Source organism: Palaemon carinicauda, chromosome 24 (genome assembly GCF_036898095.1).
Source record: "Palaemon carinicauda isolate YSFRI2023 chromosome 24, ASM3689809v2, whole genome shotgun sequence".
NCBI classification, from domain to species: domain Eukaryota; kingdom Metazoa; phylum Arthropoda; class Malacostraca; order Decapoda; family Palaemonidae; genus Palaemon; species Palaemon carinicauda.
In genome coordinates, this window is record NC_090748.1 from 69,350,314 (window position 1) to 69,375,484 (window position 25,171).

The following is a 25,171-nucleotide window of genomic DNA, read 5'->3' on the forward strand; positions in this document are numbered from 1 at the left end:
ACCCGGTCTTAGTCTGCATGAATGAAAAGGTTTGTCTGGCCCTTATTCTTTTCTTCATCTTCCCCTCTCTTGGGGAAAGCAGCATCCTGGGTTCTCTGCACAGTTGACCTCAAACCACTGCAGGTAAACCATGTTTCCTTGTGTTCCTAGTATTAAGCTAATACTGTCACATCCCCATACCCTGACGAGGTGGTATTGGGAGAGTCCTAGCCTAAAGTTTCCATCTAAAGAAATACAGGTCAACTTCCTAGGACGAGTCACACTTTATTATACCTTCACACACAGCTTACGTAGGCCGCAGTCCTTGCGTAGCAAGGTTCTAGCGAGGTGCAGGGACTCCTTATTGTTGAGTGCTGATACACTCAAATATCAAGTCCCCAGGCAAAGCCAAAAGCCAGTACTGGCCGGGACTTTCCACCCTTCCTAATGGGTGAGTCACCCCTATTAAATAGCGTGGTTTGTATGTCAGTTACGGAACAAATGACGAATTCGTAGTTAATTTGTATTTTTCCTAACTATACAAACCTTAGCTATTTAATCAAACTTGCCCGCCAGCCCTATCCCCCTTGAAGTCCTACCTCTAAGCAAAGTGAGCTCAAGCACAGGTGTGTGTGAGGGGCTGGGGGTAGCAAGCTACCCTCCCTACCCCCCCTAACTAGCGGTGGGGTAATAAACCCTCGTTAAAATCTAATGGCTCGTCATTTCAGCTACGCCGAAAGTAATAAGCCCTATTAAATAGCTAAGGTTTGTATAGTTAGGAAAAATACAAATTATCTACAAATTTTTCATGTTACAGACACAGGTGCGAAAAGCTGATTTTTTGCGAGTAAATACCGCACTAGGGTAGGCAAACTCCTAACCTAAAAAGTCACTGCCCCTTACCACGAGCGGGTGCCAGAGCTGATGATTATCACAGTAAATACTGCCTAATATTTTTTGTTCCGTAACTAGGTGAGCTACCTATTCCGCTAGTTAATGCTCCCACTCATTCACCGGTGATTTTGTTCACCTTGCGTTTGGCTTGGATGGTGTACGGTCGTTGCCGTTCTTCATCCCTCGCCTATTTCCGGACTGCCATTAATTGCTCTTGTTTGTGCTCTCTCTTTGATTAATGTGTGTGCTGACTTCTGCGACCATGCGTACTTGCCCTGGATTGGAAGGTCGGCCGTGCATAACCTTTATGTCGGCCGTGGACACCGATCACCAAATCCTTTGTCCCGCCTGCAGAGGTCAATGGTGTGATAGTAATAACAGGGGTAATGAGTGTTGGGAGTGGTCTGCCTCCCAGTGGGAAAGGTTTGGGCAACTGGGGAAGAAGTCCAAGCGGGATATTTCTCCTTCGAAGGTTTTTTTTGAAAGGGGTAAAACTCAAGACCTCTTCTTCCGCTTCCCGATCTTCCTCCGAAGCTCCTGCTCGTTCAGTCTCTCCTGGTAGACCGTCGAGTTGTAGTGTCTACCCTTTAATTTACTGCCAACCCCAGTCCTCAACAGATGGTGTTGCTTCCCCTAGCGAAGCGGCCTCACCTCTCCCCCTAGGTGAGGCCTTGTCTCTGTCTCCTTTTTAACAGGTGTGGTTGTCCTTGGGGCTTCTGGCTCCGCCCTCTAAGGACTCCTTGCTGTGCTTCATTATTCGTGGTACTAGTGTGCAGCCATCGTTGACTTCGAAGTTAGATCATCTGTCGTGTGCCTACGTTGTAGTCTCTGAGGCATCTTCTGTGGCCGCTGCCAACGCCCCTGCACTTTCTGATTCTCCAGCTGTTGCTGCCGACTCTGTTCCCACTGTTCCTGTTCATCCTTTGAGGGGGGAACTTAGTCTTTCTTCTGTCTCTCCTGCGAGTGTTTTTCCTCCTCGGGGGAGTTCACTCATAGAGACTTCTCTGCGGAGGACTGCTGCTTCTAAAGGTCAGCTGGCTGATCCCCTGGCCCCTAGAGGATGTCTTAGACACAGAGCTCGCCCTCCGCTTTGCCTTAAAGGTGGCCCTTCACCATCGGTGAAAAGACGCCTTTTCGCCTCTTCAGCCTCCTCTTCGCAGCTGTCTCCTGCAGAGGAGTCTCCGCTTCAGTCGTTTACTGGCCCTCAACCTTCGCCTTTTCCTGGACCTTCTCCTGACGATGCTGCCGCTATTCCTCGGACTTTGGCCCTGAATTTTGTGTGGACAGTTTGCGATCCCCGTTGGTGGATGTTCGCCCTTCCAAAGGGCACATCACTCTTTCAGACCATCCTTCATGCCTACCTGCTGACCTGCCTTCTCCGTTCCTGTCTCCAGTTCATCTTCTGCCTGCTCAGGCTGCACTTCCAAAGCATTCAACTATGCGCCAATACTCTGCAGTGCACCAGCGCTCACCAGCATCACGTCAGCACCCTCCAGCACTTCAATGCTTCCCAGAACGTCATTGCTCTCCAGTGCATCAGCGCTCTTCAGTGCCTCAGCACTTGCCGGCTTGTCAGTGCCTTCCAATGATCTAGCGGTCATCCGATCGCTGGCGCTCTCCAGCGCATTCTCGCTGTCCCAAGGACCAGCGTTTGCCAGCTCGCCAGCGTTCCCCTGCGCAGCTGCGCTCTCCTATACGGCAGCGCTCTCATGAGCAGCGACATTCTCCTGCGTGTCAGCGTTCTCAAACTCACAAGTGCTCTCCTGAGTATCAGCGCTCTTCTAAGCACTTGCAATCTCCTACGCGCCAGGGCTCTCCTGCCCACCAGCCCTCTCCTGTGCGCCAGCGCTCTCCTGGTCTATCGCACACTCCGGCTTACCAGCGCTCTCCAGCTCACCTGCGCGCTCACGTATACCTGCGCATCAGCGCCCTCCTGCGCACTGCCTTACTGCATGCTATCACTCTTCTGCTCGCAAGTGCTCTCCTGCGCACTTGCACCAAACCTCAGAGTAGGTTCCCCATAGGCATAAGGAACTTCACAATAAAGATTATGACAGGTCACCATCGCCCCATTCCCCTCCCTGCAAACGCATAACAGCGTGTCCACCAGTGAAAGGGAAAGGAGGCTCCACGGAAGGATTCAGGATCCCAAAGATTCAATCTTCAAAGGCACACCCACCACCGCAAACATCGGTAGATACTCCTCACAGGGAACCTTTGGTCCTTTTTCCCTCAGGAGATCTTTCTGACAGTACATCAGTCACCAAGCAGCCTTGGTTCAGTGCCATGGTCAGAGCAGTAGTGCAAGCCTTTGGGCCTGCCATGTCATCTCGCTCTTCACTGACCTCCCATCCAATGGCACCAGCAGACCTGCGAGGAACCTTGGCTTCCTCTCCCCTGAAGAGGAAAAGAAGAGTCTCAGACGTGGTTACATCCCCTAGGGTGAAACTAACTCCTGTTAGGCCTTCGAGGCTTGTCCTTCCTGTCTCTCACACCGGATAATCTCCTACCTCACCTCTGCCGAGGGAGTCGCACGAAGCTTGGACTTCCTCCCTTTCACCTTCGGAGGAAGTTTTTCCTCGCACGGAGAATCTTACCTCCTTCCTCATAAGGAATCAAAGGACTCAAAGAATGTCCCAAAGTCCTCTTCAAGGACCTCCAAGCCTACAGGAACCACTAGTCACTCCAGGAATGCCTGCGACCCACCCTGAGAGGAGCTCTCTGGGGTGGAAGAAGGAGACCGCTGATAGTCCCACTTCGGAGGGGGAGCAGAAAGAGTCAGAACATGCATTCTGGCAAGTTCTGACTTTTTTTTTTTTTGGGGGGGGGAGGTACTCAATGGGTTTATCGACCCAGAGATACCGCCCTGAGAGGGCAAAGACACATACAGTCTAATGGCACTCAGAAGCCCTCTAAGACCTGTGCAGTCTTGCCCTGGTCTTAGAGGCTATTGGGTGCCCAGGCTAAGATTGCCCAACAGCTCTCCGAGCTGTCCTCCTCCCAACGTTCTGGCTCTACTGCCAAGCTTCTCCCACCTCCTCGTGTCCAGCAGAGGAGGTACTGTGGGTTGAGATCTTGGACGAGCCACGTCCAGCTCTTCCTCTCCATCACTCTCTGGAAGAGCTCATCAAGGGAGTCTCTCTAGAGAGGCTCTACAGCCTTCAGGTCTCGTTCTCGGCATCAGAGATCCTTAACCAGGAGGTCACGAAGTATGCCATGCAGACTACTTTGTGGCTTGATCTTTGGTTGGGGACCCTGGGAATCTTGGTTCAAATCGAGAATTTCTCCAAGGAACGCACCAGGAAGGCGATGGAAACTTTCCTTCTCGCAGGCACTCGCACCATCGAGTTTCTTGCCCATCAAGTCTCGAACTTATGGGCGAACACCATTCTGAAACGTTGAAATGCTGTGTCTGAGAGATTCCATCGGCAGGTCCCGAATGCCGAGATCGCTAGGCTCAGGAATTCCTCTTTAAAGGGATCCTCTCTGTTTGAGCAAAATTTGCGTGGACAGGTGGAAGCAACTCAGGGCCGATCCCTGGACAATCTCCGATATTTGTTCTGGGTATCGCATCCCGTTCACAACATCTCTCTCTCCCCTTATGAGGAATTCATTGTCAATAGACTCCTTTGCGATGGGATCAGCAAAGGGGCTAGCCTTTCGGGTAGAAGTCCAGACCCTGTTGAAGAATAACGCTCTCCAATAGGTCCTCGACGAGTCCCCAGGCTTCTTCAGTTGACTCTTTCTTGTGGAAAAGGCGTCTGGAGGCAGGAGACCTATCATCGACCTCTCAGCTCTGAACAAGTTTGTCAAGCAAACTCCATTCCGCATGGAGACAGCAGACACAGTCAGACAAGCGGTAAGACCACAGGACTTCATGTGCACAGTGGACCTAAAGGACGCGTACTTCCAGATCCCAGTTCATCTGTCTTTAAGGAAGTACTTAAGATTCAGCCTAGATAACAGGAAATATCAGTTCAAGGTGCTTTGCTTTGGTCTTTCCACAGCACCTCAAGTCTCCACCAGAGTGTTCACCCTAGTATCATCTTGGTCATACAGAATTGGCATCCATCTCCTCCGTTATCTGGATGACTGGTTAATCCTAGCAGACTCGGTGTCAACCCGTCTTCAACACCAAGACAAACTTCTGAGGCTTTGCCAAGATCTGGGGATCATGGTAAACCTCAAGAAGTCCGCCCTGCTTCCTACGCAGAGACTGGTATACCTAGGCATGATAGTAGACGCCAATCTCCACAAAGCCTTCCCATCAGACGACAGGATAATGAGGCTGAGAAAGGTCGCAAGACCCTTTCTCAGACGGGAAGAACTTCCAGCCCAGACTTGGTTACGTCTTCTCGGAGACCTGTCATCTCTGGTCCGTCTAGTTCCCAACGGTCGCCTGAGGATCAGATCTCTCCAGTGGCATCTTAAGTTCCAGTGGAATCAAGCCTTCGACTCCCCGGACATCTTGATCCCCATGGGATAAGCGGAACAGACGGACCTTGAATGGTGGGTGTCAGACGAGAACCCACAAAAGGGAGTGGATCTTCTTGTCCTCCCCCCAGATTTGATGCTGTTCTTGAATGAGTAAAACTAAACTAATGTTCAATGAAAATGCTGAGAACAGATAATGGTTATGGACAAACCTGTAGAAATTATTAATGAATACAGTATACGTACTGAAGACTGGCATTAAGTGTTTCTCTAGGACAAGAGACTGAAATTAAGAGTGATAAGCTTGTGATGAAGAGCTTTTGGTAAACAATATGAGATTAGTAAAAGTAAAATTCCACTTTTTCTAAAAAGAAAAGTATTCAATGAGGTGGTCCTACCTGTATTAACATATGCATTAGAAACTTGGAGCCTTACTAAAACTTTAGAACATAAGCTAGTTACATCTTAAAGAGCTATGGAAAGAATAAGGATGGGGATAACAATAAGAGAGAGTAAAAGAGCAACATGGATATGGAAGCAAACTGAAGTAGAGGATATTCTAACAACATGAAATAAAAAGAAGTGGAAGTGGGCAGGACATATAATGAGAATGACAGATAGCAGATGAACAAAAAGAATAACAGAATGGGTAATTGAGATTGCAAACAAATTAGGGGAAGGAAGAGAAGACAATGGATTGACGAGCTAAGAATATTTGCGGGTGTGGACTGGCATAGAAAGACGTGTGAGGCCTTTGTCCTGCAGTGGACTAGCTACGGCTGATGATGATAACATATAGAAATATTGAAAAATTAATTTGCAATTTACCTTTGAGGAGATATGAGGTTGTTGTGAGGGAGATAGGAGGAGGAGGTTGTTATTACTGCATGTAGTGAGAAGCTACCTCTATGTGAAATTCTGCTAAAATATCAGTTTTCCATGTTTAATGGTGTTCACTATCACTAACGTAATTAATTAATTTATCCTTTCTGGATACACAGTGATCTTTATTTACACACTTACGGTCAACTCTCACAAGGAACTTATCCAGAGACGAGTGCTTTTGCCTTTTCTTTAAGATGTCATGAAAATGATACAGTATGATGCACTGTTGATGCACGGAGTGAATGTTTCGTGGGTGGTGTATTGGTACCGCTTCATGGATTTATGCATATTGCTTTTTAGTAACGTTAGTACTTGTCTGCAAAAAATGCCCATGCATTGGCCGTAACCAATTTGAATTTGTATGATTGTATATTTTAGTGCCAAAGGATGTATGTTTCTTTAACTTCAAGTTACAATTATAATTTCAGGTTTAAAACTTATTATTATTTTTTTCTTTTAATTTTTGTCATTACCGTACCTTAGTTTCTTTTTATTGAGTTCGTAACTTCTATATCACAGTAGATCTGAAGACTGAAAATTGTTGATTTATGGGTAAAGTATAATATACATAGAGTTCAAGATTGTGGATATTGGTTTTAAAATACTAGTAATGATTTAAGTATTTTTTACTCCATGAGGATGTAGTGCCGTGCACACAGTGCACCATGGACATTGCTTAATTATCTTTTCAGCATCCTTTTGGTCTCTTGCTCAACTTTAACTCAATATCCACTTTCTTCCTTCCATCTTGTTTTCCAGCTTTTTTTAACTTTTGCCCCAGTTGTACCATGATATTGAATGACCTCCTTGGTACAAGTGCTAGGCCATATGGCCCAAATTCATAATTCCATTCGTTACTTGTCAAGTACAGTACTTGAGTTTGTGTATCTTAATGTTCTCTTTTTTTATCCTATAAACTGTTATGCACATTCTTTTGTCTTCAGCAGATTTGATAGTGAAGTTCTAGAGAATCAATACCAGCGTTCTTCTCTGCCGATACTGACCCTACGGTTCCAGTATGCCTTAACATATATATTGACAAGCAGCTTGACTTGGGCAATATATTGGGTCTCCATTCAGACTCCTCACTGGCCGTCATGTTTCGTTGTGGCGCTGTTGTTAGCAGTAGCATCTCTGTCACAGATTATTTGCACTCGCTGTAAAAGTTACAAGGTTTGTAGTAAGATTGTTTTTGGTCTTTCAAGTTGTTTTATTAATAGAGGTTATATCTAGTAATTGTGTATTTTTCAGATGTCATGACATTTTATAAGCTTACAACATGTTTTAGTACCATTCTTATCTGTTAATTCTCCAAGGATAATTTATGCTACTTAAGTTGTACATGTAGATAAATTTTCCATATAGTAATCTATCCTTATTCTTTGTTTTATTGATTACGTGTATATTTACTAATATGCATTTCTAGTTTTAATGTAGTATTTAATAAAAACCGTTTGACTTTACTGGTTACATGTATTTAAATTTGATCACAGAAATTTGACTGTTCATAGAGTTAGTATTTGGGGCATGTAGTAGAAAAATCTTTTGAAATCTAGTTTTTATAAATATTTTCCCATGAGCCTTCTGTTTTTCTTTATTATTCAGCAGTAATTTCAGTATTAAACTGATTCCTTGTTAGGAAGTTTGATCAGTACAGTACTGTAACTAGTAAACAATTAAGAATACATATACTGCTACTCTTGATTTTTTCTATGTTTTGGTAGTCTTATAACCATTATCCTTTGTACAGCTTAGCATTGATACTGTACCACTTTTAATTTAGGGTGTTGTATATTTTTTCTATTCTGAATTAGATTCATCCTATATCTGTACTCTACACCAATTAATTGTGTTACTTCTGTTTATATGGAAAAGGAAGTTTAGAACAGTTAAAGTAGGGAATGACTAAATTTCTTCTCATGATAAGCTTATAGTGTGTGAATTGTGTTGGTTTTCCCCCCTCTTTAACTTTTTCACCCTATTTTTTTTAACAAAGAAACTTTTTACAAACAAGAAAATATGAAAATGACAAAACTGTGATATTGTTCATGCAGAATGCAGTTATCTATTTTTTTTTCGTGCTTAATACACAGCATGGAATACCGGAGCTGAATGCTTGATTTTTTCTTACAGAGATTTTAGATCTAATTTTTGGAAACTCTGGCATATGGACTATATTAACCCTGTGAAGGGCCATTTGTTCGACCCTCCATCTTACTCATTATGAACAGATGCTTTAGAAAAAGGTTGGGGAGAAGTTATTGTAGACAGAGAATGCCATATACTGTACTGTAAACTGAATAGAACTGTCAGCAGTCGGGAAAACTTTAAGGCAAGTGAAGTCTACGGTAACAGGAAAGGTAGTTGGTGTGTGTGGATACCTCATCAGTAGCATTCATCAGGAAACAGTAACAATTTCTAAATCGCTGATTAAGATAATGATGGATTTGCTATATTGTACCAAGTAGTAACATTGCATATTCTGATTTCGCAATTTTGTTCCTGAAAAGAAGAATTTTTGGTAGACCATTGAAACAGGTATAACTTGCTGAATGATCCTTGTACCTCAAGGTCTGCAAAGGTCTATGTAGTGTTGTGGTGGCCTATGTGGTAACGTCCCTGACTGGTGATCGCCAGACTGGAGATTTAGTTCCGCTCAAACTTGCTACTTCCTTTAGTCGTTGCAACTTCACCATCCTTGTGAGCTAAGGATGGGGGTTTTAGGGGAACCTATAGGTCTATCTGCTGAGTCATCAGCAGCCATTGCCTGGCCCTCCATGATCCTAGCTTGGGTGGAGAGGGGGCTTGGGCACTGACCACATGAGTATATGGTCAGTCTCTAGGTTATTGTACTGCTTGATAGGGCAATGTCACTGTCCCTTGACCCTGCCATTCATGAGCGGCCTTTAAAACCTGTAATGCTATTGGGAGGTTGAATGTATTTAGACTTGTTGGCAGCAGGTACAAATCTCTCTAACTTCTAGTGTATTGTATTGCTTTGTTCCAGGATTCCCAAGCTGAAGCATTGGATGTGGTATTAAAAGTTGATTTTACTTTAACATTTATGCATTCCCTACATTCTTTCCTCTTTAAATACGCGGATGACCTTCATAGGTCCTTGATGGCCTCAGCTGAAATTGTTTCTGGACCTTCATACGCTGGTGGGAGACAGCTCTTGCTTCTGACCCTTCAAACCAGAGATTTTCAAACTACTTCATCTTTAAAGGCTACAATTAAATTCCCTCATGGTTTTGTTGATTTCCTAGAGACTCTACCATTTCGTGCTAGCTCATTGAAAGGCTCAAAGCTTTTCAAAACCTTTTTGAGAATCTCTCCTCCAAGAGGAATTTAAGCAACACACTATACCAGAAAATGTAGGCGATATATTGGAAAAATTGCCAACTCAGAAGAATTTCTTCCACCAAAACCTCATAACTAACATAATTCAGTTCATAAAGTTCTTGATTTATGGAAAAATATTTCATTTCCCTTCATACAAATGGTAAAGGTATATGCCGTCCTCAACACTTACTGTACATGTGGAACAAGACATTCCAAATAGTGAACACATTAAAAATAAACTTAGATCCTTTGATGTTAGAACCTAGATATAGGTTTGAATTGCTTGACCCTACCTCAATTCAAACTGCTTCAAGAGCCAACTTTCAAGGATTTAACCTCTAAATCCTTATTATTTAAATAAATTTTAATCATCAAAGCTGCCAGCTTCCTTGCCTCTAATTAAAAAATAGTAAATGTTCCTCTCGGCATGAGGTACCATTGACCCATTGATGATCGATTATGGTAGCACCTTTAGGTCACAATGACAAAAGCTGTTCTGAGGATTGTATAGCTGTTGGACTCATTATTTACCTCTCAGGAGGGTGATGTATAGGTAGTGGTGGAAGGGGATTCAGTACTCCTTTATCCCCCATGGGGTATCCCTTGATGGCTTTGGTCTTTTGAAGGGGACTGTGGCCAAGACTTTGGTGTTGGCCATGCCATTTGGCTCAGGTTTGAGGAAGGTCCCAGAATTTTACAAATTCCAGCTGTGTCCTCTAGCAACCTCTTTCTCTAGAGGTTCCATCCATTCTTGCATCTTCCAGGCTCAGTCTAGGATGGTTGTTTGAAGATTGATGCATTTTAATGAATATCTTACTATAGACTGTATGTTTATTTGACATTAGAATATTTCGCAATTTGTAATCCTTTTTTTCCTATGGAGGAAGAAGTTGGGGAGCGATGCACTGGTATGTTTCCTGATGTCAGTAGGAGGGATGCCTTGCCTTGCACATTCCTTCCCTCTATCATCCAAATCTGTTCCATCTCTGGTCATGTGACAAGAGGTAGAACAATCCTGGATTTTTGTTCTGAAAGTTTTGTACGACCTTCCCTAGTTCCCAATGGCTCTTCATGAGAGTTGGCCGGGATGGAGGATGAGTCCGTACTCCTCTCAGCCAAACCAGTACATGTCAGACTGCATTCAGTTGGAATTTTTGCTTAATACTCGCCTACAGAGAGGAAAACTCTTTTTGGTGACTCAAGGGACTTGTCGTGCATGGAGGTCTTCAGTCACAGTCAGTCCTCAGGGAACACAAGTGTCCACCTGAGACTTTCCTTAATGAGCTTGAGACTACTCGTTGCTCTTGTTATGATTGAGAATTGTTATTGAGGAGAGGAGTTTGATCTTGCCCCCAAAGTAAAGGACTAATGCCTGAAAATGATGTTCGACCAGTAATTTTTTCTTGTGCACATATCGGTGAACTAAGAGAGGTAGCATACCTGTGCATGATCAGGAGGAACTACTGAACCTCTGGTAGCAAAGAAAAACTGTTTGTAAGGGAAGGAGAGTGAGTTTGCTCTCTCTTTACTCCTCTACCAACTCCTTACCCCTCCTATTCTCTTCTTCAGGCACTTATTAGAAGGAAGAAGCATTCGTAGCCTTGCAGGAGGCCTCTCGCATAGTTTCTTGGAAATTCTAGCATGCGTGTTTCTCTTTCTGGAGGGAGTGACAGATTTCATCCTATGACTTGCATTAAGGTTCAGTCAGGTGGATCCTTAGGCCATGTGAAGGTGAATTTTGTTTCTACCTTCATCATTCCTGTTGTGCTCTCCCTCTTCTCTGGGGAGTGTCACCTCACATTTTTCAGCCGGTACCTTCTAGGCGGGTTGATCAGTTGTAAGCCTGATTTGACTGTGTTCTCTTTGGATTCAGTACAAGTGAACTGTCTCAGCTGGAACCTAATACTGACTCTATAGGCCAGGCAAAGATGAGACTTTTTACAGAATTGCTAGCTTCCGGTGGTTACTATTAAGCTTATTGTCATTGGAGGTGAGTCTCAATTATTTGGTATAAGTATGTAGGACTAAGGTACAAAATTGATTAGTTTTTTTCCCTCTCTAACCCACCTTCAGAGAGTGGGGTTCAGCTAAATGAACCTCAGTTGGGATTCATAGAAATAAAATTTCTTCACTCACCTGAGGTACATTACATGCCTCCCTACTGACTAGTGATGGTGTCAAGAGGCTGTTGAATATGTTTAGACTTTGTGGACTGAAAAAGAGCTGTAAATGGAGTACCCAAGCCATTTTCATCGCCATACACTGCTATATTGACACAATATAAGACTAGAGGGTCATGGCTTCTAAGTGGAAGAACATGGGAACTTGAGTATTAGGGTAAAATTTAACATTAAGCTAATTGTTCTAATAAGCCAGATTCTCAGGTGATTATAGAAATGCGTAATAAATTTTATTATTAAAACTTCATCATATCTAAAATCTACCCAATTATCAGGTAACTGAAGCACATGCTTAATTACTAGACTTTTATTTTAGCATTTTTTTTTTTTTTAATATCAAGCTAGGAAAACCAGATCAATTTTGAAGTGGTGCAGGTATAAAAAATGACGCAGTTATGTACTGTGGCTCCTAGCTCCAGTTAGACAAAGACTTCAGTGATATTGACATTTGAAGGCCAAGTGTTTGAGTTCTATGTGAGTGGTATGTTTGTGATACAACACAGCACATGATTAAAAGAATATTTCTTGCAGAGCATTACCTATAATGTTTGTTCTGCCTGACACCCCTACTAATTTTCTTCAACTCAATCAGACAAGATGAACGATGAGACTGGAAGCTACGTGAAACTTTGTGATTTACTCTATCTTTCACAATACATCTGGCTTACTGCCATTTCGTTTCATTTTAATGACATATACTAGGAACACTTTATGGCAATTAAAATGTCATTATAACTACTACTAAGAGTTTTCATGACATTTTTTTTAAAGATTTTATTCTAAATTTTTTTAAGTAGGAAATATTATTGAAGTTAATCACTATCAAGTTCTCATATGTTTGAACACATCCCTCCATTGTACAAAAAGATGTATTTGAACATACATGTTAAATTTTAGATTATTTTTTTTTTACATTTACGGTATAAAAACTGTTGATTTGTAATTATACTACCTTGTATTCCTTGATAGCCATTAGGTTTATTAAGCATCAGCTTCATATATGCAAACCTGTCTTGAACACTGCCAGTTGTAATTACTAAAGGTAGAATAAAATTAAAAAAGAATAATTTTTATGAATAGAACTTACCTGGCAGTTATATATACATAGCTAATTATCTCTATTTCGGCAGAATTTTTCTAAAACTAGGCAACCGCCTTGTGGTGGTTGGGTGGTAACACCCGTTAAAGGGTGGTAGGAGGAATCATTCCCGTTTTTTGTTCTTCAGTTCATCTCTGCCGGCCGGATCGACAACACGTTGGTCCGTCATTAAGAGTTTTTCTTCGCTTTCCCTGCTCGGTGTACCAGTCTGCTTTTTTGGTGAAGTACTCTGATTTGGGGTTTTGGCGATCGTTGTATTTTGTTTTCTCTTAGCTTTTTTTGCTGTTTTTCATTATGAGTGAAAAGAGTCATTACCGTATCTGTGCGAATGAGGAATGTAAGGTGAGACTACCGAAAATGGCGGTAGATCCTCACACAGTTTGTTCTAATTGTAGGGGTTTTGTTTGTGCCCTTGATAATAGGTGCGGGGAATGTAAGGTTTTGGATGAGAAAGATTGGTTAATTATGAAACGCTATGTGCGTAAGCTAGAGCTCGATAGAGTTAGGAGAGCTTCTAGGTCTAAGTCTAAGTCTGTTAGTGGTAAGGAAGACGAACTTAGCGTAGATTTATCTATTGATCCTATTATTGATTCCTCTTTGGAAGTTGATCCTTCCCTTGAGGTAGTAACTCCTGCACCTCCTACAGGTTCCGTATCTACGGATGACCCTCGGTACGCTAGCCTGGCGGCCGAGTTGAAGGCCATTAAAGAACAACTGGAGGCCTTTAAAGGTAAGGAAAGTGAAAGTGCTTGTGTTAGTGCAGTGGAGGTGGCGACTGACCGAATCTGTCATACCCCTAGGCCTAGACCTCTACCAAGCTCCCAGGACCAAGGGAGAAGGTACGTCGATGACCGAAAGGGGGTGAGAGGTACGTACCCTCGGTCAGCCGTCGCCTCAGACAGTCCTGTTGTCGATTCCCAGGCTGCTCTTGACCGTCACGGGAAAGACGTGTCGGATGTGTTGTTTTCTTCTCCGAATTCGTCCAGACGTAAATGGAAGTATGAAGCTTCAAGACCTACTAAGAGGAGATGGAACCGCGACGAACGGTCTCGTTCTTTCTCTCCCGGTTCTAGCAGTTATGAACCTTGTCCGTCGGAGGATGATTTCGACTCCGTGCCTGTGAAAAGGACGAAGCCTGCTGCCGAAGATACGAGTGTTATTCGTCAGCCCCCCCCCTTCGGGTCCGCAAGACCCAGCTGATGTTGCTAAATCCTTTATGTCTGTCATGCAGGAACAACTTTTGACTTTAGTACAAGCCTTTAGCCGCCCTCACGCCCAGTCTGACAGACGTAAAGACGACTCGTTGCCGATTAAGAAGTCTGCTTCTAAGAGAGAACGGAGTTCTTCTTTAAAGAAAACTTCTCCCTCTCTACGCCAGGATGAGGAATGTGTGCTTTCGCCAGGCGATACTTCTTCGCGATACCAGGGCGATACGTTTTCTCGTTCTCGATACCGGGACGATACCTTATCGAACGACGCTGCTTCTCGTTCTCGATACCAAGACGATACCGCCTCCCGTTCGCTTCGCCACGACGATACCTCCTCTCGTTCGCTTCGCCACGGCGATACCTCCTCTCGTTCGCTTCGCCACGACGATACCTCCTCTCGTTCACGACGCCACGACGATACCGACCCTAGTTCTCGACGCCACGACGATACCGCCTCTCGTTCACGACGCCACGACGATACCGCCTCTCATTCTCGCCGCCACGACGATACCGCCTCTCATTCTCGCCGCCACGACGATACCGCCTCTCGCTCTCGACGACAGAACGACTCTGCCTCTCGTTCTCGATCCCAGGGCGATACCACCCTGCCTCTTCGGGACGATACTGCCTCTCGTCCCAAGGATTCTTCTAGCGCGGGACTCCAGGATGCAACCCGTCTTTTGCAGGATGATGCCTTTGATTTGCCCTTGTCGGGTTCTAAGGATCCTTCTCTTTCGAAGGATATTGCAGATGTGGATCAGGACCTCGAGGATGTTTCTGATGACGATGATAATCCTGCCGACGCTGTGGGAGATTACAAAGTTCTCTCTCGCTCCCTTCTTGAACTTTTTGGAGAGGAATTCCAACCTGCTGCCCCTCAATCTCCTCAGTCCCAATTTAACCGAAAGAAGGCCAAGAAACAGTCGGCCTTCATCAAGATGAAGCTGTCTATCTCCGCAAAGAAGGCTCTCACGAAGATTGATGACTGGATGATGGAGCGGAGACAAACAGTTAAGACTTCCTTCTCGTTTCCACCAGCTCGTCTTGCTTCAAGAGCGGGTATGTGGTATGCAACTGGAGAACCTTTGGGTCTGGGAGTGCCTTCCTCCTCCAAGGGTGACTTCTCTGGTTTAGTGGACTCTGCTAGAAGGCATGCTCTCAACTCAGCCAAGGTCATGTGGTCGATGTCGGAGCTGGATCATCTCGTCAAAGGTATTTTTAGAGCCTTTGAGGTTTTTAGTTTCCTAGACTGGTCGCTTGGGACTCTCGCAAGGAAAACTGAACAGATGGAAGGATCTAGGGACCTTACCAGTATTATGTCCTGTATGGATAAGGCCCTCAGAGATGGGGCTGCTCTGTTCTCAGCTGGGGTCCTAAAGAAGAGAGCTCTGCTTTGCTCTTTTGCTTCTAGGTCTGTTACCAATGCTCAAAAGTCTGAGCTTCTTTACGCCCCCCTCTCTCAACATCTTTTTCCCGAGTCCCTGGTTAATGACATTACGCGTTCTCTGGCCCAAAAAGCCACCCAAGACCTTTTATCTCGTTCTGCTCGTAAGCCCTTGGCAGCCCCTCCTTCTTTGAAACGGGAGGAAAGGAGATTCCAGCAGCCCTTTCGGGGCAGGACTACTTCAAGACCAGATTTTAGAGGGAGAAGGCAAGATTCAGGACCAAGATCTACCAGGGGTTCTTTCAGACCTCGCTCCAGAAAATGAAGTTCGTCTCCTCCAGACAGTAGGCGCAAGACTGTCAGGTTTTTGGCAGTCTTGGAAGAGGAGAGGGGCGGACACCTGGTCCCTCTCAGTCATCAAGGAAGGATACAAGATCCCCTTTCTGAAAAAACCACCTCTCGCAGATGCTCCGCTGGCCTTAGTAGCCCAGTACTCAGATCCTGGGAAACAGAAGGCCCTAGTAGACCTTGTCAACCAAATGCTAGACAAGGGGGCAATAGAACCGGTTCGGGATCTAGCCTCCCCAGGCTTTTACAATCGCCTGTTTCTGGTCCCCAAGAACTCGGGCGGATGGAGACCCGTCCTGGATGTCAGCGCTCTCAACGTATTTGTGGAGAAGACAAAGTTCTCCATGGAGACGACTCAGTCGGTGCTGGCGTCAGTACGTCCAGGGGACTGGATGGTATCCCTCGACTTGCAGGACGCATATTTCCATGTCCCCATCCATCCGACTTCGAGGAAGTACCTGAGATTTGTAATGGAGGGCAAGTGCTTCCAATTCAGAGCTCTTTGCTTCGGTCTCAGCACGGCTCCTCAAGTCTTCACCAGGGTAATGGCGAATGTGTCAGGTTGGCTGCATCAGGAGGGGATAAGGATATCCTTCTATCTGGACGATTGGCTGATTCGTTCACGATCGAGGGAGAAATGTCTGGAGGATTTACGGAAGACTTTTATGATGGCTCAAGATCTAGGCCTGGTCATCAACAGGGAGAAGTCTCAGATCAGACCGAATCAGACTATTCTCTATTTGGGGATAGTTCTGAATTCAGTTCTTTTTCGGGCTTCTCCCTCTCAGGAAAGACAGACCAAGTGTCTCGTAAAAGTCAGAACTTTCCTGGACAAGAAGAGATGCACAGCGAAGGAGTGGATGAGTTTGCTGGGGACTCTATCCTCCCTCGAACAGTTTGTCTCTCTGGGGAGACTCCACCTAAGGCCTCTTCAGCACTTTCTTTCGAAGACATGGAACAGAAAGATGCAGGAAGACTCCTTTTCCTTCCCCATTCCAATAGAAGTCAAGACTCTTCTGAAGTGGTGGCTGGACCCAACCTTGTTAGGGGAAGGGATCTCCTTACACAAGAAGAACCCAGACCTAGTGTTGTTTTCAGACGCATCAGAGTCAGGCTGGGGGGCAACACTAGGAAGCAAGGAGGTCTCAGGCTATTGGGAAGGAATTCAGCTGGGATGGCACATCAACAACAAGGAGCTGATGGCCATTTTTCTGGGGCTAAAGGCCTTCAAGGACTTGGTGTCTGGGAAGATTGTGGAGGTCAACTCAGACAACACCACAGCTCTTGCTTACATCAGGAAGCAAGGAGGGACTCACTCTCTGTCTCTGTTCGAGACAGCAAGAGAGCTCCTTCTTTGGGCGAAGGAGAACAGGATAAGCCTGCTGACGAGGTTTGTTCAGGGACAGAAGAATGTGAGGGCGGACATGCTCAGCAGGAAAGGGCAGGTCCTTCCCACAGAATGGACCCTCAACCAACAGGTCTGTCAGAGTCTCTGGAGGCTGTGGGGGAGACCCCTCATCGATCTTTTCGCCTCCAATTTATCCAAGAGGATCCCCATCTATTGCTCCCTAGTTCCGGACAGAGAGGCAATAGCAGTAGACGCCTTTTTGATGGATTGGACGGGGATGGACACTTATGCTTTTCCCCCGTTCAAGATCATCAATCTGGTAGTCAGGAAATTCGCCCTCCTCGATTCGGGACGGATGATCCTGATAGCTCCGTTCTGGCCGATGAGGGAATGGTTCACGGAGGTGGTGGACTTGTTGATGGACTTTCCAAGAAGCCTCCCTGCAAGTCCAAATCTGCTCAGACAACCCCACTTCGAGAGATATCATCAAAACCCCCTCGCTCTCAATCTGACTGCCTTCAGACTATCGAGAAGCTCGTCAGATCGAGAGGCTTTTCAGCGCAAGGTGCGAAAGCTATCGCCAGAGCGAGGAGGGTCTCTTCGCAGAGGGTCTACCAGTCCAAGTGGGAGACTTTTGGGGCTTGGTGTAGGAAGCACAAGATTTCCTCATCCACTACCTCTGTGAGCCAGATTGCGGATTTCTCGTTGTACCTCAGACAGGACGCTAAGCTAGCTGTGTCCACTATCAAAGGGTACAAAAGTATGCTCTCTTCCGTCTGTCGGCATAGAGGCTTGGACTTGTCTCGCGATAAGGACTTACATGACCTCTTGAAGTCTTTTGAGACGACCAAGCAGACCCAGTTAAAGCCCCCTTCTTGGAACCTTGATGTGGTTCTTAAATTTCTGTGCACCAAGAGATTTGAGCCCATCTCACAGGCTCCCCTTAGGGAGGTTACCAAGAAGACCCTCTTTCTTTTGGCCTTAGCAACAGCTAAAAGAGTTAGTGAAGTCCATGCAATTGAAAAACAGGTAGGCTTCAATCTGAATGGGGCAGTTTGTGCCTTGAGATTAGACTTTCTCGCTAAGAACGAGAACCCTTCTAAGCCCTGGCCGAGGACCTTTGAGGTTCCTAACTTGACCAACCTAGTGGGTCAAGAGCAAGAGAGGCTGCTCTGTCCAGTACAAGCCCTCAAGACCTACTTGTCTCGCACGAAAAGTGTGAGAGGCTCTTCTAGCTCCCTGTGGTGTTCTGTGAAAGATCCTCAAAAGCCCCTTTCCAAGAACGCTTTGTCCTTTTTCCTGAGGGAAGTGATAAGAGAAGCGCATCTCTTGTGTGAGGAGGAACACTTCGGACGTTTAAAAGTGCAAGCTCACGAAGTGAGGGCCATTGCGACCTCGCTTGCTTACCGCAAGAACATGTCGCTCCGTCAAATTATGGATGCGACATTCTGGAGGAGCAACTCTGTGTTCGCCTCTCATTACCTCAGAGAGGTGAGGGTGGATTATGAGAAATGTTATACCTTGGGACCATACGTAGCTACGGCTTCTGTATTAGGCAAAGGAGTTACTACCTCCCCTCAACTTTATTTTTTTTTACTTGTACATAGGTTGGTGTATTTTTTATTGGTTGTCTGAGGACTTCGACTTGTGTACAGTCACCTCAGTCTCGTTAGATAATTTTTATCTACTTTGCAAATGTTAGGTGGTTGGTTTGGTAAAGTTGCGATTTTTTATTTTGGGCAATAGGTAGTCCTGAAGTCTAGTCAGATTCTTGGTCTCACCCCGTTGACAGACTCGATTGAGTGTTTTCAGCACTGCAGGTCACATCCTGGCTGACACTCCTAAGGGAAAGCGACTCAAGAGGCAGGAACCTTTGAAGTCAGCTACCTTAGCAGGTAAGGAATCAAGGTGTTTATTTATCCTACAACTCTTTTGGTTGTTTCCCCAACGATGTTACTGTCTATCACCCTCCTCCAAGTGTGTTAATCAGCTATGTATATATAACTGCCAGGTAAGTTCTATTCATAAAAATGGAGTTTTTATGATAAAACAAAGTTTTATGAATACTTACCTGGCAGTTATATATACATTCGAAGGCCCACCCACCTCCCCTCAGGAGACAGGTCGGGCATAGATGAACTGAAGAACAGAAAACGGGAATGATTCCTCCTACCACCCTTTAACGGGTGTTACCACCCAACCACCACAAGGCGGTTGCCTAGTTTTAGAAAAATTCTGCCGAAATAGAGATAATTAGCTATGTATATATAACTGCCAGGTAAGTATTCATAAAACTTTGTTTTATCATAAAAACTCCATTTTTAATATTCTGTTTGTCTTAGAATGTAGACCTTAATTTAAGCTAATGTAAAATACTGTAATGTTTTGTATTCTATGAAATGTGTTTTAATTTTTCACAGGCTCATTTAAAAAAAAAATCCTTATAGAAACCTGCTTCAAACTTTTGCATCTGCATGTGTGTTACATATAAAAGAATAGTTCATGAATGTTGTTTTTGACCTTTTATATGTTACTAATTTATTATGAAAATAGATTTTTCTGAATGCCAATTATAGAGGCTACTTCACATTTAGTGCCAGATTAGAACTTCTATCATAGTCTGAAATTTTTATGAGTATTTGTATAGATACATATTTCTAGCTAGAAATATTTACTCAACTTGGGTTTTAACCATCCTGCTTACACAGATGGTAAGATTTGGTGTGAAGAGGATAAATTTAATTTTGATATGAAGGGAATTGGAGAAAATTATTTAAGAGCATTCCTTTAGGTAAAATTAGTTGCAGGCCATCTGAGGCCAGAAGTTGAATTTATTCCTACGCTGATACAAACTTCTTAAGTCGTTTAATGGGTCTATTTCTGGTTTTGTTTTCTACAACCAGACCATCATAAAAGAAATCGGTGGATTTCGTCACGCTATGTTGCTGGGTGGGAAGGTAGTCGAACGTACCTGCCTTCACTCCTATGATCAGACAACTGCAGTGCCTGCTCTTTGCCTTTTTAATGATTGTGTTTTTGATATTCTTAGTCACTTGCTGATTCATTATTTGTGAGTTAAGAGTGTATGCCTCTTGACTATGTCGATTGTGATGCTTTCCTGTCCAGGCTGTAATGGTCACCCTTGTGGTACCTTCATGAGCCTGGTGGAAGTGGATCCTCACCCGGTATTTTCGTGTAGGAGGAAAAGATGTTAAATGGAATCTCCATGTGAGTATTGTAGAGTCTGTTCATCTTCCCAGTGGGATAGATATCATCCTTGCTGTAAGAAGCTAGCCAGGAGCAATCGTTCTCTTCCCTCACCATCTGTTAGCAATGAGAACAAACGAAAGGTAGATTCGGCATTGAACGCTATCTTCTCATTTAGTTCGTCGTGTCAGGATCCCTTTCGGGTTTCTGTCATGGAGGATTATGGCCACAATTTCATTAATATGTTATCAAGAGTGTGCTGAATGGGGAGTTATATACATCAGACCATGCAGATAAAATGTTCACCCCTATATAAGTGTCTTCTTTAAGAACAGTGAAAGCTTCCCCTTGTTCCCAAAAGGGCAATCGAGTTGAGCCTGCCATTTCCCCTTGTACTGAAGCAGCCTTGTCGGAAGATACTGATTACCAGTCTCTAATTCGTATTAACGAGATAGGCATGCCAAGTACACCTAGGGGCCTGGACAGAAAACTCTTCTAAAGAGTGCCTGGAATAATTCAAGAAATGTCATCTCTCTACTATGAGGGTGGTCGGACCGCTTCGTCTGTGTCCCACCCACCAGAGTTGACAATCTTCAGGCTCCAAGCAGGCTTCTCCTTACAAGCTTAATAAAGTTGGGAAGTTGAGTGTAACTATTCCTACTATTCCAAGAAATTTTTCTAAGAATGCTGTCAGGCTGAATGTTCAGATGCCTAAATTTGAAAGCACTGACGTATCCAAACTGCTAGTTCCCGACAGATTCAAACAAGTTGTCATCCCTATGAGTTGTGACATCACTGAACACTAGCTATCTTGATGCGTGAGAATATTCCTCCTTGTCATGAAGATGCTAAAATGAATGTGACTATACATCTACCCACTATCAGATGGTGTGCTAGAGCATTACCACATACAGTAGGTTCACAGTTCCCCCGGTGTTTTATAAACTTAGGGCCAGGAACCAGAGAGATGAAACCTCATCCTACGCAAATAAGACCCTGTGTCTTATGCGAGAAACAAACTCACTAATTGTCCAGATAGACCGCATTCTGACATTCGGTCTGATGGTCATGATTATCAGGATAAGCATTCCTCTGAATAAATTCTCTTACAGATAATTCTTTACAGTAAAAAAAATGGATATGGGGCGTGGAAAGTTTTCCCCCTTCCCGAGGATCACTCCCTCATCAGATGTAGAAGAACGGATCGGCAGATAACGTAGATGTGGCTTTGCCATAGGCATTCAAGATGGAAGAGTGCTGAGAATCCTCTCTCTTGCCTCATAAAACGAGTTCCGAGAGATATATCAACTCCTCCACTTCCCGATCAGGATATAGAGATGAACGTTATTACTCAAGGAAAAGGAAGGATATTAGAGGAAAAGTAAAGAGCTATGTTAAGATAGCATATTCTCCCTGGGAATATCATCACCAATGATGACTCCCTGGAAAACCTCTTGGCATGCATGAGTATTAGCTTTGCTGATGTAACACCCCTTGAGGCCCCGGTATCGAGCTCGGAAGCCTCTCACTTCATCAAGATCGTGAGTCCAATCTACCATTTAAGAGGTTTAAATAACCCTTTCTTAGCGTACACTGCTAACAGACGGTCGAGCATTGATGATTCCTTCCCGTGGTCTCAGAGTCTCAGACTCAGGTTTGATGTGATCCTTTCCAACCAGACTTAAGGACACACTTAGGCTCTTGAACACTCAAGTCTCTGTGGATAAGAACTCGTTAAAAGCGAGTGGATCATCAAAACTACCGCCAATGCCTCTGCTGCACCAAAAAAGAACTTTTAAAAAAGCAAAGAGAGCATCTTGGAGGAAATATGTATTTAATATCATTACCAAAACTCCTTCAAAGGAAATATGAGACAAGATTAGAAAACTTCAAGGTAAATTTGTTCCTAGACCTTTACCAATATTAAGGGAAAATAAAAGATATATCTGACCCCCAAGATGTAGCAGAGGTACTTGCTAAGCGCTTCGCTCATGTATCAAGTGCTGACAATTATTCCTGGCATTTCAACGAATTAGAGCAACATCATCTGTTGTTCCTCCTGCTTCTTCCAATACTGAAGATTTTAACTTACCTTTTAGTATGGAGGAGATGCAAAATGCTATCTCTAGCTCGTCTTTGACTGCCCCCGGTGAGAATGGCATCCGATACGAAATGGTTTCACATCTCCCAGTGGATACTAAGGAATTTTTATTAGAAACCTGTAATGGTCTATGGGCTTCTCATACATCTGATTCCTGGCAGTCTTCAATTATAATTCCTGGCCACAAGTCTGGTAAAGACCCACAACTGCTATCTAGTTATAGACCTATAGCCCTGACTAGTTGCATATGCTAACTATTGGAGAGAATGATCAACAAGAGACTTGTGTGGTATCTAGAATATAAAACCTTTTTATCAAACGCAGTTTGGTTTTAGGAAGAATTGAAGTACACTAGACCCTTTGCTGATGTTATCAAGGGAAATTTCAAATACGTTTTCTAACCAAAACCAGGTGTTGGGTTTCTTTTTATTTTTTTTTGACCTCGAAAAGGCATATGACACTACCTTGAAGGTTTTTTTTTTTTACCTCGAAAAGGCATATGAGACCACCTGGAAGTTTTTTTTTTTTTTTTTTTTTTTTTTTACCTCGAAAAAGCATATGACACCACCTGGAAGGGAGGTATTTTAAAGCAGTTAGCCTCATGGTATATAGGAGTACATATGTTTTCTTTTATTGAAGAATTTTTATCAAACAGATTGATTAAAGTAATAGTAGGGTCAGAACTATCTTCAACCTACTTGCAAGAAGGTGTCCCCCAAGGCAGCGTACTGATTGTGACCTTATTTGCTGTTGCTATCAATAGTCTCGTGAGTCACCTACCTCCTGGCATACGTGAGTTACTATTTGTTGATGATTTTGCAATTTATTGTTGTGGATTATCTACACTACAAGCATGCCAAAAGCTTCAAATTGTTATAAAGGCTGCTTCTGTATGGGCAAATTCTTGGGGATTCATGTTCTTTCCGCAGAAGATCAAAGCCATTCCTTTTACTCTTACTCGTGAAAGAGAAGAGATCCCCACCCTTTTCTTAAATGATAGTATTTTGCCATATAAGGAGAATATAAAGTTTCTTGGGGTAATTTTCAACAAGAAAATGACCTTTGGTCCCCATATGATTGATCTATCCATTAGGGTGAAAAGATCACTAAACATCTTGAAAGTTGTATCACATTTTGATTGGGGGCTGATAGAACAACTTTGCTTAGAATTTATGCAACTTTGTGTCTGAGCAAAGCAAGTTAGACTATGCATGTCAAATTTATGGGTTGGCTACTAAGACTTTACTTGAAAAACTTCATGGTGTTCATAATATGGGGCTCCACATCTGCACTGGTGCATACAGAACATCTCCCATTGATAGTCTGTATGTGGATTCTGGCACGGGTCCAATTTCCATCCGCAGAGAGGAGTTGAGTTTAAGGTTTTTAGCTAGGTCCCTCGCTATAAGAAACAATCCTAACAGTAAATATGTTAGGGCTCCTTTAGATCGAGCTCTTAACAGATCAAGAGTGCCCAAGCCTTTGGAAGTACAGCTGAAAAATGATGCCAGTGAAGAAGGTTTGTTTACAGCAGAGGTAAGATATCCCAAGTCTCCCTCTTGGTGTAATCCACCGGTTTAAGTATGTTTTATGGCAGGAGGGATAAATACCTTACCCAGTAAGGTAATGAAAAGGGAGTTTTCAAATCAGCATCACGGAAAACATGTTTTTACGTATAGCTCCAAATCGGCTGCAGGAGTTGGAAGTGCAGTTAGGGTGGGGAATATTGTTATTAGAAAGAAACTTCCATCCTCTTGTTCAGTATTTACTGCTGAGCGGTATGCAATAATTCTCCCAGTCTGATATGTTTTTAGGAATGGTAATCAAAATAGTTTTTATACAATTTTTACAAATTCCAATAGCGTTTTATTCGCAATGAAACAAATTATGCCTGGCCATCATCTAGTATAAGGGGTGCAGGATTGTTTAGTACTTCTGCCGTCTAGGAAGAATGTCAGTGTTCACTTCTGTTGGGTCCCTTCCCACGTTGGGGTGGATGGAAATGAACGAGTAGATAAGGCAGCAAAGAAGCTTAAGGGCTACTTAATCTATCCCCCATAAGTATTCCTAAGACCTTGAAAGCAAGATACATTTTCACTGTTAGAATAAGGGGCAGGCTCGATGGTCTGAACTGACCACCAATGCAAAATTGAAACAAATGCACCCTTCCGGGGATAAATGGTCATCTTGTAATTCTACAAGTAGGAGGGATGATATAATTTTAACTAGACTGCATATTGGCCATATATGTGCAACCTACAATTATTTGATGAAGAGTGGTGCAGGGAGACTGTCCCGTCTTTGTAATACCTGTCAAGTGACAATATATATCAAACATATTTTATTGGAATGTCCTGTTTTTAATCTTCAGTGCAAGATACATTTCTCCAGGACAAATCTTTGAGATATACTGGGGGAAAATTGTAATACTCTGAACTTGAAAAAGTTTATAGAGAGTATTGGTTTATATTACGAGCTTTAGTTAGTTTTATTGATTTACTTTTTAATCCTTTTAATCCCTTCTTATTTTACATTTAGATATTATTGTATGAAAGTTGTGTGATTGGTTTTATAAGTTAAAATCATACCAAATGTTGTGAGAGTACAGGTATGGTTGATTAATTTGCATTATACAGCACTGAATGGCCTTTAATGCTCCAGTGCTGGGCTTAAGGCCTAAATTTTATATTCAATTCAACTCTGCTGTGCCAGAGATGTTTCAGAGCCCTCTTCTCATTAACCCAGATGTGGCCAACCTAGTA

The 25,171-nt window shown here is 43.5% G+C and overlaps 1 protein-coding gene across 1 annotated transcript in view; it reads left to right on the plus strand.

The window, feature by feature from the left end:
- Ac13E (Adenylyl cyclase 13E) overlaps positions 1-25,171 on the plus strand; it is a 286,840-nt gene that overhangs the window by 51,585 nt on the left and 210,084 nt on the right. The window contains exon 3 of the mRNA XM_068348168.1: positions 7,140-7,365. Within this exon, the coding sequence (XP_068204269.1) occupies positions 7,140-7,365 (226 nt within the window). The remainder of the gene's footprint in view (positions 1-7,139; positions 7,366-25,171) is intronic.